The 16,110-nt window shown below is 36.6% G+C and overlaps 1 protein-coding gene across 5 annotated transcripts in view; it reads right to left on the bottom strand.

Annotated features, from left to right (window-relative positions):
* The window catches only part of ptbp3 (polypyrimidine tract binding protein 3), a 65,027-nt gene that overhangs the window by 6,164 nt on the left and 42,753 nt on the right, over window positions 1-16,110 (bottom strand). For 3 of the 5 annotated variants that reach the window (XM_081354514.1, XM_081354511.1, XM_081354512.1), the window contains 8 exons: window positions 14,420-14,566; window positions 12,622-12,789; window positions 11,813-11,923; window positions 9,197-9,371; window positions 6,383-6,457; window positions 4,921-5,060; window positions 2,060-2,093; window positions 1,525-1,617 (listed from right to left, as the gene is read on the bottom strand). In XM_081354514.1, the coding sequence (XP_081210640.1) occupies window positions 1,525-1,617; window positions 2,060-2,093; window positions 4,921-5,060; window positions 6,383-6,457; window positions 9,197-9,371; window positions 11,813-11,923; window positions 12,622-12,789; window positions 14,420-14,566 (943 nt within the window). The remainder of the gene's footprint in view (window positions 1-1,524; window positions 1,618-2,059; window positions 2,094-4,920; window positions 5,061-6,382; window positions 6,458-9,196; window positions 9,372-11,812; window positions 11,924-12,621; window positions 12,790-14,419; window positions 14,567-16,110) is intronic. The other 2 variants (XM_081354513.1, XM_081354515.1) reach the window with 1 other exon arrangement.

Here is a 16,110-nt window from a genome sequence, read left to right as displayed (position 1 = left end):
GTAAATCGATAACAAAACTATTCTTACATAAATATCGGTGTAAATTGTATGAAAAACCATTCTTGCATACATTTCTTTGTAAATCATGCACAATACAATTTACCTTTATGTAAATCATTTGCAAAATGATTCTCACATAAACTACTGGATAAAATCATTCTTAAGTTAATTTCTGTGTAAATCAAAATCAAAACTATTCTTACACAAATTTCTGTGGAAATTGTTTGCAAAACCATTTACCTTTATGTAAATTTGTGTAATTTGTTTGCAAAATGATTCTCACATAAATTACTGTATTAAATGTGGACAAAACAATTCTTAGGTTCATTTCCGTGTAAATCGTGCATAAAACCATTGTTATGTACATTTTTGTGTAAATAGTTCGCATAAACCCTTTTGCGTAAATGTGTAAAACAATTGCAAAACAATTCTCACATAAATTACTGTATGAAATGTGGACAAAATCATTCTTATGTAAATTTCTGTGTAAATCATGCATAAAACCATTTACCTTTATGTAAATTTCTCACATAAACTACTGTTAAATGTAGATAAAACCATTCTTACGTAAATTTCGTTGTAAATCATGCACAAAACCATTTACCTTTATGTAAATTCGTTTAAATAATTTGTAAAATGATTCTCACATAAATTACTTTCTAAAACAGGGGGTAAAACAATGATTAGGTTCATTTCTATGTTAAATCAATATCAGAACTATTCTTACATATTTCTGTGGAAATCGTGCATAAAACTATTCTTATGTAAATTTGTGTAAATCGTTCACAAATTGATTCATACAAAAACTACTGAATAAAATGTTGATAAAAGCATTCCTACGTACATTTTTGAACCCAAAAGCAAAACTTATTACATTTCTGTGCACTGTACTGTACATCGTTCACAATTGTTTAAAAAATGTCTGTATAAATCATTCTCAAAAACATTCTAACACAATTTGTGTAAATAGTTGACAAAATCTAAATGCAAATTATAAACAAAGAATTGTAAAGAAAAATGTATGCAAGAATGTATTCATGAATGATTTACACAAATTAATTCTGCTTGTGTTTCCCAAATGAATTGCTCATACGTTCTGAATTCCCTGTATCCACTCCTTGCAGCTAGAAAATAAATCTATGCTTTTTTTTTTTTACAGATGAGACATCAATACATCAAAGCATTTACTCCTGCATTTAAATATGGTTATCACAACAACAAAAAACGTTGGCAGTGTGTGCATGTCTCTTCATAGATGAAAGATTCTTTTAGAATCTAATTTAATATGCTGCAAAAATTGCATCAGAATATTTCTGTGTATCTACACAAGGAATTATTATAAGACATTTAGCAGAAAAGCAATCTTTATAAATATTTCATCCATGTTACTGGCTACATCCAGCAAAGATACAACCAGACTGAAATGTAACTCTAATACAGCCACAGAATACACAGATAAATGTGATCAAAGGATGAAGACAATCAATCAAGATGAAAAGGGTTTGTGTGTAATGCCTGACGTACCGAGCTGGGCTTGCGTGGCATCTGCCATCTGTATTAAGGCATTCTCTTTCTTGTTGAACAGAATCTTGACTCTGTGAACGTCTCCGTAGACTCCTACCGGGATAAAAGAGAAATTTACATCTTTTTCTGTGCTCAAACACACCGTGAACACGATTTACAGCAAATAATACGTTATCTGCAGATCTCGGTGTTTCATTATTGAAGGCAGAGAGCGACAGTAACCGATCACATGCTCATAGAGTGGGCAAACATCGAGTGATTTTAAAGGATATCAGTCACACTAAGGTCTGTCTCTGATGTTGACAGTTATTAAATTGTGGGGACAATAGCAATGACACACGCTGAGTGTGTGCGCAATACTGAGAATTTCTACCATTCATATGATGGGACACACAACACACAATCTGCAAATAATCTCCAGACTGTGTGTTTGTAAGGAAATGGTCTCATCGCTCACCCACTATCCTCTACTGCCTTCATAAAAACTGCCGTCTGCACATCTAATCTACCGGAGGAGTAATACATTTGTCCTTACCGAATAAAATGAAGAGTTCGTGTGGCGATATACTCTGCAAGAGATGAAACATTATCAAAGACATGACTGGAATAAGGTTAAATGAGTACGTGTGAAATGCATCAAGGAACATTAGAGATGTGGTGTTTTGCTATGAAACATGTTGACTGATGCACTTCGACATACATGCTGATCAGTGACCACTAATGCTGCAGAATTAAACGAAGCGTCTTGTGACATCAATTGCCTGGGCTGAATAAAGCAACATGGAAATAGCTTTGGATTAGCTCATATGACAAAACAAAAGACTGAAAGGAATCATTTTTGAAGGCTGCCGTGATATACAAGGCCAGTGCTTATGCATTAGTGTCTGGATAGTCTTCTTGTAATACTATAATCTATGGTAATGGCTCAGACTAGTGATAGACTAATATATGTATCAGGCATCCTTAACTAGTAGACCGTGGTCCTTATTCCCGACTCCTGCTTGGTTCCAACCGGACAACAGACATAATGACAACAGCCCCATTTTACCGTCTCTACAGTTTAAAGTGCATCAAAACAACAGAGCTGTTCAGACCACAAGCACTCAGGGTCGTTTACGCTAATGATCCTTCGGCGCTTAATTCTCTAATGTTTTTATCTAGAGCCAAACACACTTCATTCAAGCCCTTTCTGCTCTGTGCGTGTTGTTCTCGCTCCAGCTAAAGACGCTAAAGCACTGCATTAAAGGGATAGTTCACCCAAAAATGAAAGTGATCCCATAATTTACTCACCCTCAAGCCATCCTAGGTGTATATGGCTTTCTTCTTTCAGCCAAACACAATCAGAGTTATATAAAATAATATCCTGGCCCTTCCAAGCTTTATAATGGAAGTGAATAGTGAGTTTTTGAAGCCCAAAAAGCGCATCCATCATCATAAAAGTAATCCATACTGTTCCAGGAGGTTAATAAAAGCCTTCTGAAGCGAAGTGATGCGTTTTTGTAAGAAAAATATCCATATTTAAAACTTAAACTATAATCACTGGCTTCCGGTCGTGCGTGAGTTTAGTTCCAGTGAAAGAGTGACCTCGCTTCAGAAGGCCTTTATTAAAGGGATAGTTCACTTTGAAATTTTGGTATGTTTTAGCTTACCTCAAGGGCATCCAAGATGTAGGTGTCTTTGTTTCCGCAGTAGTTTCAATTTTGATATTTTTAGGTCAAACCGTTCTTGTCTGTCAGTCGTATAATGCAGGTCTATGGTCACTGTCTCAAAGAGCATGCACAGAGAAGTCCAAATTAAAACAATTCCCCATCGTCCAAATTAAACAATTCCCCATCGTAAGTACACATTGATGGCCTAAGACACAAAACGAGCGGTTTGTGTGAGAAAACGAACAGTATTTATATCGTTTTTAGCTCTTATACACAGCCACGTCCAAGTGATCTTACTTACGATGGGGAATTGTTAAATTTGGAAGATGGGGAATTGTTTAATTTGGACGATGGGGAATTGTTTTAATTTGGACTTCTCTGTGCATGCTCTTTGAGACAGTGACCATAGACCTGCATTATACGACTGACAGACAAAAACGGTTTGACCTAAAAATATCAAAATTGAAACTACTGCGGAAAAAAAAGACACCTACATCTTGGATGCCCTTGAGGTAAGCTAAAACATACCAAAATTTAATTTCAAAGTGAACTATTCCTTTAACCCCCTGGAGTCGTATTAATTACTTTTATGATGGATGGATGCGCTTTTTGGGCTTCAAGATCGAGGGTACCATTCACTCCCATTATAAAGCTTGGAAGAGCCAGAATATATTTTTTTTAAATATAACTCAGATTGTGAAAGAAGAAAGTCATATACCTCTATGATGGCTTGAGGGTGAGTAAATCATGGGATCAGTTTCATTTTTGGGTGGACTAACTCTTGAAGAGCTGCAGATGACGCGGTTATTTTAACAACGGTAGTAGAAACACGGTGAGCAGCAACATAGATGGATACTTTCACTGAAGAAAACACTGCAGAAAACGAGAATGCGGCAAATATAGTTATTTTTATCAGTCATAATCTGACTGTTCAAACCAGATTTGTCACACAACGTTTTTTTCACCTACATTTAACATTATTAATCAGCATGGATAGAGCATTTCATAATAAACAATATTATAATTGGGAAACTTATTTGTAGATGGCAAGGAGAGACACATACAGTATATATTGCCATTAGAATTATTATACATACTTTTGGTCTGGATGCCAATAACTAGATTAGCAACTATACTATCAAAAAACAATGTAGGTTAATTAATAGCTTTTAAAAATCCTTAAAACTGCTCTATATCCATCTATCTATATCTAGTCCATAAAACTCTAATAAGTAATGTGGCGCTTTAAATTCATAGTGTCACACAACCATTTTCAGCTAAATCATACTCATTATCATACTGACGTCAACATGTAAAAACCCTTCTTTTGTGGAAAAACAAAAACCCCAATAATTTAGGCAAGTGAAAATTCTATTAAGCAGAGATGCAAAGGTCTCGCAGAGCAGAATGAATCGATATAAATTGTTCATGCCGTTTACTGGAAATCAAGGATGTCACAATAATAGACCACCCTGGAAAATACTCGATGATGACGATTGTGAAAATCCACTAGAACTAAAAAAAAGGGCAAATGCTTTTTGAAGGGCACTTAACTTTATATTAAGTGTCTTTAACTACTATGTACTAAATGTTGCATGTGGGGCATCCTGGAGTTTTTTGAACTATGTCCTAAAGACATCATCAATTTAATGGCAAATCCACTGTATATTTGTGGTAGAAGGGTTCACAGAGAAGGGCACAGGGTGGCTTGGCCCTCATGGGAAGGGGGGGGGGGGGTGACACTCACGTCAGGGTTGAGGTTGGAGACGAGGAGCACGGAGTGGATGGTGGTGGGGGTCATGCCGTGGATGGTCATCCGTCCTGTCATTGCTGATGAAGGGATGGTGAGAGGGCCCAGAGCACCAGGCATCGCCTGCATAGACAGACCTGACCGGACCGGTGGGAAGAGGGAAGACGGGAGACGGGAAGAGACGTAAGTGAGTGGAAGGGAATGTTCTAGAACAGTCATTTTTACAACCTGTCGCTGTTTTTCTTCTTTTCTTCAGATAAACAACACAAGGTCTTCTTGTAATAGCTTATTAAATCAACATGTTCAGGCATGCTGGGTGATTTTAGTTCAAATTAATATTGAGTTGGATGGTCAGGGTAGTAAGAGGTTTAAATGAAGCCAGCACAGAAGAAAAGGTGCTAAATAATATAGGATGGGACATTTGTACACTGTTATTTAATTTTATAATTATGATATATTTGTTATAATATTATTAAATGGTACTTGATTATGTCAGCAGGAAATAACTGTTGTGTCAGAGGTGGTGGAAATGATTTCTCTCGGAACAACATGAGAGTGAGTGAATGATGACATGATCATTTTTGTGTGTACTATTCCTTTAAGAAAGTAAATATGTTATATAATTCCCTACTGTTTAAAAAATATTAGGTCAGTAAGATTGTTTCCAACGGATCATTAAATTGATCAAAAGACACATTTATAATGTATCTATGTCTATTTTATAGTAAATTTCTATATCATCATATCAGAATGATTTGTGAAGGATCATGTGACACTGAAGACTGGAGTAATGATGCTGAAAATTCAGCTTTGATCACAGGAATAAATTACATTTTAATACATATTCACATAGAAAACAGTTATTTTAAAATGTATCAATATTTCACAATATTACTATCTTTCTGGTATTTTTGATCAAATCAATGCAGCCTTGGTGAACAGAAGAGATTATTTAACAGTAGTGTATATTATAATATTATTATATTAGTGTAGAGTAGTAGAGTATATTATATTATTATTATTTAACATATATTAAAATGTTAAATATAAATATTTAACATATTTCTCTTTATATTTGAGATGCCCTAAATAAAGAATATGCTCATAAGCAGTATGATCCCAGGTACACTTAAATTCGATTTATTGATCATATAGATCAAAACCGGTAGCAAACTAATCAACAGCCAATTCAAAATGCAAAGCTTTTTAACTGCACACATTGCTCAATCTGTTTTCAAATGTGACGTCGATACTCGATACTGTGTTTGTGTTCATTGCCTTTTCAGTTTGCTCACTTTGCTGGTGACAATCTAAAGATGTGTCTTGCAAGAGGCTCGAGTGATGACATCGTAATACCTCCAATTATTCAGTCTGAGCGCTGGCGTGAGCCGCACGACATTGCCTCCATTACTGAGATGTGTGTGTGTGTGTGTGTGTGTGACTGTGACTGAAAGCTTACCTGCCTGAGGGAAACCGATAGCGGGGGCGAAACCAGCCGCCCCGGGGTATGGAGAGGAAATGATCCCAGGAGCCCCTGCACGCACACACACACACACACACACACACACACACACACACACACACAAAGGGTCACCAACAATGAACAAAGGATTTAAAAGATGAGACCACAACTGCATAACAGGATACTGAAAGCAGTGTATGTGTATCTGCCCGACACAATGAAGGGATAACATGTATTCATGATTCATAAAATGACTTGAGACATCTATTCTAGAGGCAAAGATTTGAATTTCTTTGGGGGCATAAAATAATACTGTACATGTCATGGTTATACATCTGTTTTGATGTCATAATGAAGATAAAAGCCTCTTTACAAAGAAGAAATTCATGAAAAATAAACATTATTAAGTAGTTTGGAACAATCTTTTATTATTATAAAAAAATGAAAAAAAAAAAAACCTGTTTTGTTCGTTTTTTAATATTATTAATTTTTGAGGAATACCACATTATATGGTGTGACCAACAAATTCATATAAGAAAATGTTTGTTTATGTTGCATGTTTACAGGAAATGATTTCATAAAGAAGATCCTATGACCTAATGACTGTGTCAATAAGTCTATTAAATAAAAAAATAATTAGCTATTTATTGACATGGCAAGGTTAATGCATAACTCCCCAAAACACACTTTATGAATTAATATAAATGTATCCAAAAAAATACTTTTTACCTTGAAAATATATATATTTTTTAAATTAAAACTTATAACAACTTACAAGTATTCGTCAGGAAAATAATTTCTTATAATTATTTTTATTTGAATTTGATGGTTACACCACATTACATTTTAGTTAAAGTCATTAAATGTAAACTTTTGTTGTAAACTTTTCATACAAAACCAGCATGAACACAAATAGCGCATTAATAACTCGGCACATGCGTTTTAAACTAGATTTTTTCCTGCAGACACTAATTTATCATTGACTAAATTTGCTTTATAAAATAACATAACATATAATCACTAACCCTGTATGAGCCTGAAATAAATTATGAGAAGCACAATCAATAAAATAGGGGCACATACATTTGCTTTGTTCTCCCTATATCATCACTGTTTTATTATCACCAACTGATTTCAAGCTGAATATGGCTTGCTGAGACACGCACGCTCAAGTAAAGCACAATTTGCTCATCTAATATCTTGAATTCCCAAGTGGGACGGGCTTAAGTGTGACTCCATTGTTTAAAATGGATTTATCCAGCCTATTTGAGATATAAACCTACAGAGCTCAGTTTACATACATTTCAAAACAATCATATTGACAACAATAAAACATTTTTCACGAGGGGTGTTGCGGTAGAAGACCGACAAAAGGGCAGTGGTCTAATAAAAGCTGCCATTTGAACACCTTTTATTGCTGTGGCGGGTGTGTGAAGACGTCACAGAGCGCCCCTGAGATTCCTGCCTGCGCCCAGAAACAATTCATCAGCTCTGATTTACACACACACACAAGAACACACACTCGCCTTATCAGAATCCACACTGCCTCTTGCTCTAAACAGCGCAAGTGATTTACCGAGCCTGAGACAACAAGATGCGTGGATGGACAGTCACAGTTATCTTCCGCCCCCTCTGACAATCTCACACACACACACACACACAATAAATCTGCTCTGCAAACGCTGTCCGGCCCACATAACTTTGTGTGCATGTGCGATAAGGCGTGCCCTTTGATAGTGAGCGCGCTACGAACAGATAGCATTATAATAAAACACACAGGGAATGAGGAAGGGAGGAAAATATCTGTTTTACACTCGGGTTTCAATCGTTTCTAATATAAGTTTATTAGATAAATGGACAGGTTTGATTAAAAAACAAAATGTCAGTTTACACACGGACGAAAATTAATGGGGTATTCCGGGTTAAAATATCAACAAAGCGTTAGGTAGATAAAGCAGAAAGTCATCATGAAATAAAAATTTTTAATTCCTAATATTATAAGGAAAATTGCAGTAATTGTGATCTACGCACATAATTCATGTGCCCTCATAATCTTCAATCAAAATAACTTCTCTTATTTCTTACTTCTCGATCATCTCCTCTCTGATGATGTGTTTACTGGCGCGAGGGCGGGACAACCTGTCACTCACATGAGATCCACCAATAGCAAACCACAACCATCCAATCAATTCCCCACGGACAAAATCAAGCCCTGTCCTACATTTATTGTTGTTCCAGAAGCCGTTTCAATCTGATAAATGTCACAATTGCCGACTTTAAGGTGTTTTTTTACCCAGAATATTCCAGCAGAAATGATGTGGTGAAAAATCTGAAATCAAAGTGGATATTTTACAATTAAATAGTGCAAATTGTCTCCATGCCATACATCAAAATTGACATTTAATCATAATCCCGTAGTCGATATACTACTTATTCTACATCAACTTTTGACAAATACAATTATTATCGGAATTATTTGAAATCATTTAAAATATTACATTTAAAACATCTTCAAAAGCATGTTTCGTCTATGATCACGCGGCCTTGTTCCAAGTGGATTTTGGTATAATGTGTGATATTTGTTCTGCTGATGAAACACTGCAAAAATATCTTTCCAAGAAATTTCAGTAGACAAAAAAACTCAAAAAAATGATAAGTGATCTAGGAGCTTTATACAGCAGATGACATTAAAGATACGTTAAGTCTATCCCTCACATCCTCGCTCTCACACCTGCCATGGCGCTGCTCTGAATAAGGTCTATACTGCATAAGGAGAAATGTCTTAAATGACTGTAAGTGTACATGTCTTACCAAAAGCAGTCTGCATGGAGGGGTCCATGGTAGGCTGGCCGTCCCCTGAGGGAAGGTCTAGACGGGTGAAGTCCCTGCTCTTGTCGTTGTTATATTTCACATTCAGACTGGTCAGCTTGGAGAACTCAACACGCAGAGTGCAGCAGCCGTTGTAGATGTTCTGCCCATCCAAAGACTGCAGGGGAAACAACATTACAATGCCATTCTCTTACAAAGACACAAAGAAATTAGATTTTGCTTAAATAAAAGGAAGACTATATTAAGGCAATTAAGGCACAATTTAGGGCACTTTTTCCATTTTTAGAAAATATTAATGCAAACATAGATCTCTGTCTCATTATAGTACTGATATATGATCAAACTTAGGGCTCACACCTTTGCAAACACGAGACATTGGGGATAATTTGAGTCAGTTTATGTTTATCTATCTATCTATCTATCTATCTATCTATCTATCTATCTATCTATCTATCTATCTATCTATCTATCTATCTATCTATCTATCTATCTATCTATCTATCTATCTATCTATCTATCTATCTATCTATCTATCTATCTATCTATCTATCTATCTATCTATAATTAAAAATGTTTGATCCTTTTCCTGTTAGATTAATGCAGTCACACAGGTGACAGAAGCTTGTTTGTCTTTCCGATCACAGGACATTAAACTATTCCGGCACGTTCTCATTGATTACACCTGCTCTGCTTCATTACATCAGGGTTTAATGGAGCCCAAACATCTCATCTCAGTTTTTCTATCTGTTAATCAATATCTTAAAGTAAGCGACAGCCAAACTACTAAAACAGGTATGGCAGAAACCATGGTCACAAGGTTTGTATCTCCACTGAAGAACAGGGAAGTCTAAAAATAAAAAGAACATGTGCAGTAAAAATGATTCAAACCTGCAAACCACAAAACTTATTCCCAACACAAATGATGAGTTTCATTTAAGGTAATCTCCCCCTGTACTACTATTAACCCAGAGTATTAGCCACTATAGTGATAGAAATGGGTCTTCTCACTATGACCATTTGAGATCTACTGTATATGAACCTATGATTACTGCTTAGATGCTTAGTTTCAGAAAAGAAGAACTCCACACAACACGAGTTTGCCTCTTAATCCAGTCCGACATTTTAATTATTGAATTGTCTGTGTAGGCCTGAAACAGGTTTGGCAGGGTGGAGGGAATGTGAACTAACTTCTCCCACGGGGGAACTTCATTTAACTAAACCCTGATGACAAATGCAAATCACATCTAATGCTGACAGTGGCCTAGAAGAATGAAGAGCCGTGTGCTGTTTGCTTTCAGCCATCAGACATACTAATGGCGGACGGTAAAACCTGGAAATCCCATAGTCTTACTCTTATATTAAATGAGGGTTTCAAGCCGTATTAAAATATCACACATACTAAAATATCTTAGAGACACCCCCCCCCCACACAGAACACCTTGGAAACTGCAATGCAATGCCCTGGCATCCACCCACAACTCCCTAGCATTATGGTGCTGTCATATACCGTATACTAGTGCTCAAAAGTTTGGGGTGGCTAAGATTTTTTTATGTTTAAAATTTAAGACTGTGAAATATTATTACAATTTAAAAGAACTGTTTTCTTTTGTAATATATGTTAAAATGTAATTTATTCCAGTGATCAAAGCTGAATTTTCAGCATCATTACTCCAGTCTTCAGTGTCACATGATCCTTCAGAAATCATTCTAATATGATGCTCAAGAAACATTTATTATTATTATCAATGTTGAAAACAGTTCTGCTGCTTAATATCTTTTTGTGGAAACTGTGATACATTTCTTTCAGGATTCTTTGATAAATAGAAAGTTCAAAGGGACAGCATTTTGTCTTTACTGTCGATTTTGATCAATTCAACAATTAAAAACAAAAAATCTTTTTATAAAAAGTAAAGATCTAGTTTTAGTTAGTTCTGCATTTCTACCAGTGAGAATCACTAGCACTTTTCCAGCCAACACGCTGGGAAAATAAGGTGCATTTGCACACAATTGTTCCTTTTTTTGCCGCAATTTTAACCGGGAGGAAGGGGGGCTTCATCGCAGATTTCAAAAGAGACCCCTGTCCCCACCCCTCCTGTAACACTAACAAATACTCTCTTTGTGCAAGGAGGCAATGCAACATGGCAGCCGCACAATAGATAACACCCTCAGACCAGAGGAGTAATTACTTGCGAGCTCTTTTCCCCCTGGTGAGCTGCATTGGCATTCATTAGATAACCTCAACGGTGACATATTAATTACAGGGGCGGCTTGATTTGTGCGGTCTACTGGGAGCTGGTTTTCCTGCTGTCTTCCTGTTGCTTTGATAAATTTTCGGCGCCGCACCAAAAAAATACCAGAGAGCGCCAAAACTGAGGTGATGTAAGACAGGTGTGATTGATGAAGTGTTGATTATAGGGGACGGAGCGCTGGTGAAGGATGACCACGGCTAAACCGTCCGTCTCCGCGGACAGACAGAGGAACTAAACCAGCGATACTAAAGCTGGTTGCCATGTTTCACCCCACCCAACCCAATTCATCCCACCAACAAGATAATAAAGGGGAGCATTTTGTGGCTGTGGGTTCTATTTCGGTACTGACCATTTTGGCATGATGTGCGTTCATTGGATCTGCATATTGTAGCAAGGCCTGGAACTGGTTGTTCTTGGTGAAGGTAATGATCTTCAGGACTGTTCCAAATTTTGAGAAGATCTAAATGAAGGAGAGGATAAGAACATGAAGGACAGCCATGATAAACAGAGTAGTTTAAGCCCTAGAAGGTTTGCTTATCTGAGCTGGTTAAGCAAGTTTGGCTGGTCTTTCAGCTAGACTCCCAACCTAGCCAAGGTGGTGTTTAGTGGGTTTAGCTGATCAGTCCTCTTATAAGTGCACAGAACCCCTCTAAAACCACTGACCTAATCCAGTCTGACCAGTGGAATCCAGCCTTGTAGACCAGCTGAGACTAGTAAACCACCTCGGGCTGGTTTAAGATGTTTTTTTCACTTTTCCCAGCACTCTTCTGATCTAGATTTCAACTCATGAGTTCCCATGAGAGGGCTTCGATACATTTCTGAAGACAAGTGTTTTGTGACACTTTGACCTTGTGGAAGGGTACATTTATGTGGTTGCTGGGTGACAACAAAGTAGGAAGTGTACAGAGTAAACATTGAAAGTAGAGCAAGCAAACGAACTAAGTGAATATCCAGGGGATTGATTGATATATTGCAGAAAGTAAAAAAAAGGACTTGTTATTTATCTGAACATCATGATATCGCTTGATATATTAAGTCATTATTTATGAATCAAAAATAAGTACCGATACCTGAAGCAAATGAAGAACAATTATAAAAGTCATATTAAATGGCCTTCATTTTAAAAAATAGTACAATTTTGGTGTAATGTAGTCTCACCTGGTGTAGCACTTCTAGAGACACTGGGTAGTAGAGATTCTCTACGATGATGCGAAGCACAGGACTTTGACCAGGCATCATCCCGCCATCACTGGCTGTCGCAGTCCCAGAGAGACCCATATTCCCAGAATGCATTGCATTGACAGCTTGCAGAGCAGCCTGAGCCCTCTACAAGGGAGACAGAGTTAACATTCGGACCAAACTCTTCCAAAACTTTCCACTCATACAGAGTAGTACACACAAACACACCTCAATCTCACCACTGCACTGGAGGGCATGTCTGATTGCAATGGCACTAAAATGCACTATCAGCAATGACTCTGTAATGAGCCGATTTACTTAGGCCTAGTGTAAAACTATTAGCTCTGGGTAAAGCAAAAGTATAAAGGAGGCACTATATATGCAGAGATACCATTCTGAGTTAGTAAAAACAAAAGGTTAGGGTTACATATAGGTTTTAGGTTAGAGCTTCATCTGCCTTTCACACACTTTCCACCTGTAGACATGACTTTGAATCAAGTAATCAGGAAGTTTTCTTAAAAAGTTTATGGTTTTGCCATTTTAAGACATAGCACGGTTGGTTCAGGTTGTCATATTGTATGAACAGGAAATTGATCCATGATAGCTGAGAGCTAGAAAAAAACATTTATCTGAAAAATGGTTTGAGTAATAAAATGCATGTATTCATGGTGTAAGGAATATTTAATTATTTTTTACTAGGGGTGTAACGGTACACAGAAGTCATGGTGAGGTACATACCTCGTTTTTGGGGTCATGGTTTGATAAGAGTTCAGTACAACAGGAAAAAGCAACAAATCCCCAATGCAAGGTTTAATTTGAACATACAGTAGTGCAAATTACAGTTTGTGCCAACTAACGGCATTTAGTTCCCTAGCTGGTACAGTCCAGCCTCCTTTAGTGTTTTAAGCACTAAGCAGTAAACAGGACACACTCTTGCATTAGTCTTTTTTTTTTTTTTTGTAGGGCTGATAAAAAACAAAAGGTTTTTGGTCACAATCAGCTACACAACTGAAAAGCATATCTTGTGTTATAAAAGTAAAAAAAAAAAAAAAAAAAAAGAGAATAATGAAAAAAAAAGCTATATTTTTTTTAACTCATATAGTCTTTTTTGCTAAGCTCTGGTGATTGGCACTTCTGGATGATGTCATTTGATTAACATGTTGTACGCAGCCCATGCTGTCATTTTCTTTGTGCGAGAGAGTTCATTAACACGCGGTGACAATGGCGGATGCACAAAGTTCAATATTCCTTTTTTTAAAAGAAACCACAGAAATATGAGCGAGAAGAAAAAGTGCCATCTACGTCTGAGCCTTCTTCACCTTTCCATGAGGAGACAGCGAGTGAGTACTAAATCAAACACTTTGTTGAAATTGGTCTAAAAGTAGAAATTTTGCAGCCAAAAAAAATAAATAAAAAGACTATTGACCATTTTCTATAGTCAATAGTGTAAAGATGTATGAAGAACACCTTAGACAGAAGTCACTTTCAAAGCAAGCAGCTTTGTTGGTCAGAGTGTATATAAATGTGACCAAGCGAAAGCTGCGTAGGGAACTCTTTCACCCTCAAGTGAACTGTAAATGACTGGATTTTGCCCAATAAATTTAGCTGAAAAATTGTGACTAGACATTAAAAACTTGACACATGCATTTAAACTATTATTTTTAAATGATTCCTTTAAATGAATAAATGACCTTAGATAACTTTATTTGGCATTGACCCTACAATGGTAGTGAAAGGGGTGGTTTAAAGTGCAGGTTAGACTGTGTGTAATTCTCACCCCCTGATTGGGCAGATTATCAGTCTTGAGCTCACGGTGGTTGGAATACTGAATGTAGACGGGCTGGTTGCGGACATGGGGTGCAGCTGTGGTGTAGTAGTTGACCATGGTGATGGCTGCTTCTTCAGAAGCCATTTCTATAAAAGCCTGTAGCGCAAATAGAGACATACTGTAAGTGCTAAATCCTGATAACAACATCATTCAGCTAATTGCACATATGTGGTGTAAGTTAATCCAACTTGTTCTTAATGCAACACTCAAATGAAATAAAAATCAGCAGGCTAAAAGAAATGGAGATAAATAATAGTAAATTATAATCAGTGCTGCTTTGCACATATGGAAGGACAAGCACAATCACGTTGGTAGCACAAACAATACGGGACAAAGTTTAATATTCTGAGTTTGAGTTTTGTTCAAATCACTAATCCTAAGAACGAGCCATAAAATAGTGATGCTTGTCTTAACAGGCGCCACTAATAATTATTCTTACCTCATCAAGCAAGGTGTGAGAGATTTATAGATGCAGAATCTAACAATAAACTGAATCTTTTGAAGCCCCAATCAAATCAACCAACAAACAACAAATTATGCAACAGGGGCATTAGAAATCTGTCTGCCTGTCTTTTATTGTCTAAATATGCCATTTTAAATTTGAATATGAAAAGGCACTCAAGTGGAAGCGGGAGACTGCTGTGTTTTTGCAGGGCTTCTGTTATTAGATGGACCTTGATGTGTTTGAAAGGACGCACACTTCAGTTTCTATCAGTGGCCACCACTAATTAAGCTAAAACAGATCTGGACCCTTGTCCTCACTATCCCTTAGAAAGGAGAAAATACAGCAAAATGATTCTTTGATGGTGGCGTTTCTTAGTCTAGTGGGTTTTTACAGGTCAGTAAAAATGTCTGGGTCATATTTCACTCTAAAACCAAAATAAAAAAAACATAAATAGCATTTTGCATAAAGAGAATGAGTAATATTTTAAGACATTAACATTAATCAGATTGTGTTTTTTTGCGTCAAATTATATTCATGACAACTAGGCACATTTCCAACTAAATTATTATTAAAAAAACAACAACAAAAACAAAATCACATTACCATTTCCGTAATGTGAAAAAGGTTACTTTCCTATTACTGTAATACATAGTCACATTAAAAGCGCATCTGGTAATTTTCTTATTAAATAATCTTGCACCATCAGAAAAGCAATTAAAAATGTATTTTAAATGATGTACACAAAAATAAATATTACCATCATGTTAAATATTACAATTTTTTTTAATAAAACGGAAGATTTTTTATGGCAGTAGGCTACTTAATTGAGGCTACTAAACATGCTTAATTGTCATTAAAAATCTTAATAGGCTTAAGTTTTTACATCCACAATCCCTAAAGGCACCCACAACACTGCAAGATAATCCGGCAGATTTTGGGCCCAATTCTCCCCTTCCGACAATCCTAGTCAGTCCCGATTATCTTAATGGTTCAACAGATTATCTTATCAGATTTTCCTGTGGTGTGAGGTGTTAAGAGTGATTGTATCTGCACGGAAGAACGTCGGAGCCATACAACATGTTGAATATTTACGATCAGAAATCCTGTTGTTGTGGGGGGAACCACAAGGACAAATGTGCACGAGCTCTGTAGATCGTCACATGGACCGGAAAGGTTAACAATTCAGAAAGCGAGC

The sequence above is a fragment of the Scardinius erythrophthalmus genome (assembly GCF_964197995.2).
Source record: "Scardinius erythrophthalmus genome assembly, chromosome: 23".
NCBI classification, from domain to species: Eukaryota; Metazoa; Chordata; class Actinopteri; order Cypriniformes; family Leuciscidae; genus Scardinius; species Scardinius erythrophthalmus.
The sequence above is the reverse complement of the archived record's forward strand: the minus strand, read 5'-3'. Positions and strand labels throughout refer to the sequence as shown.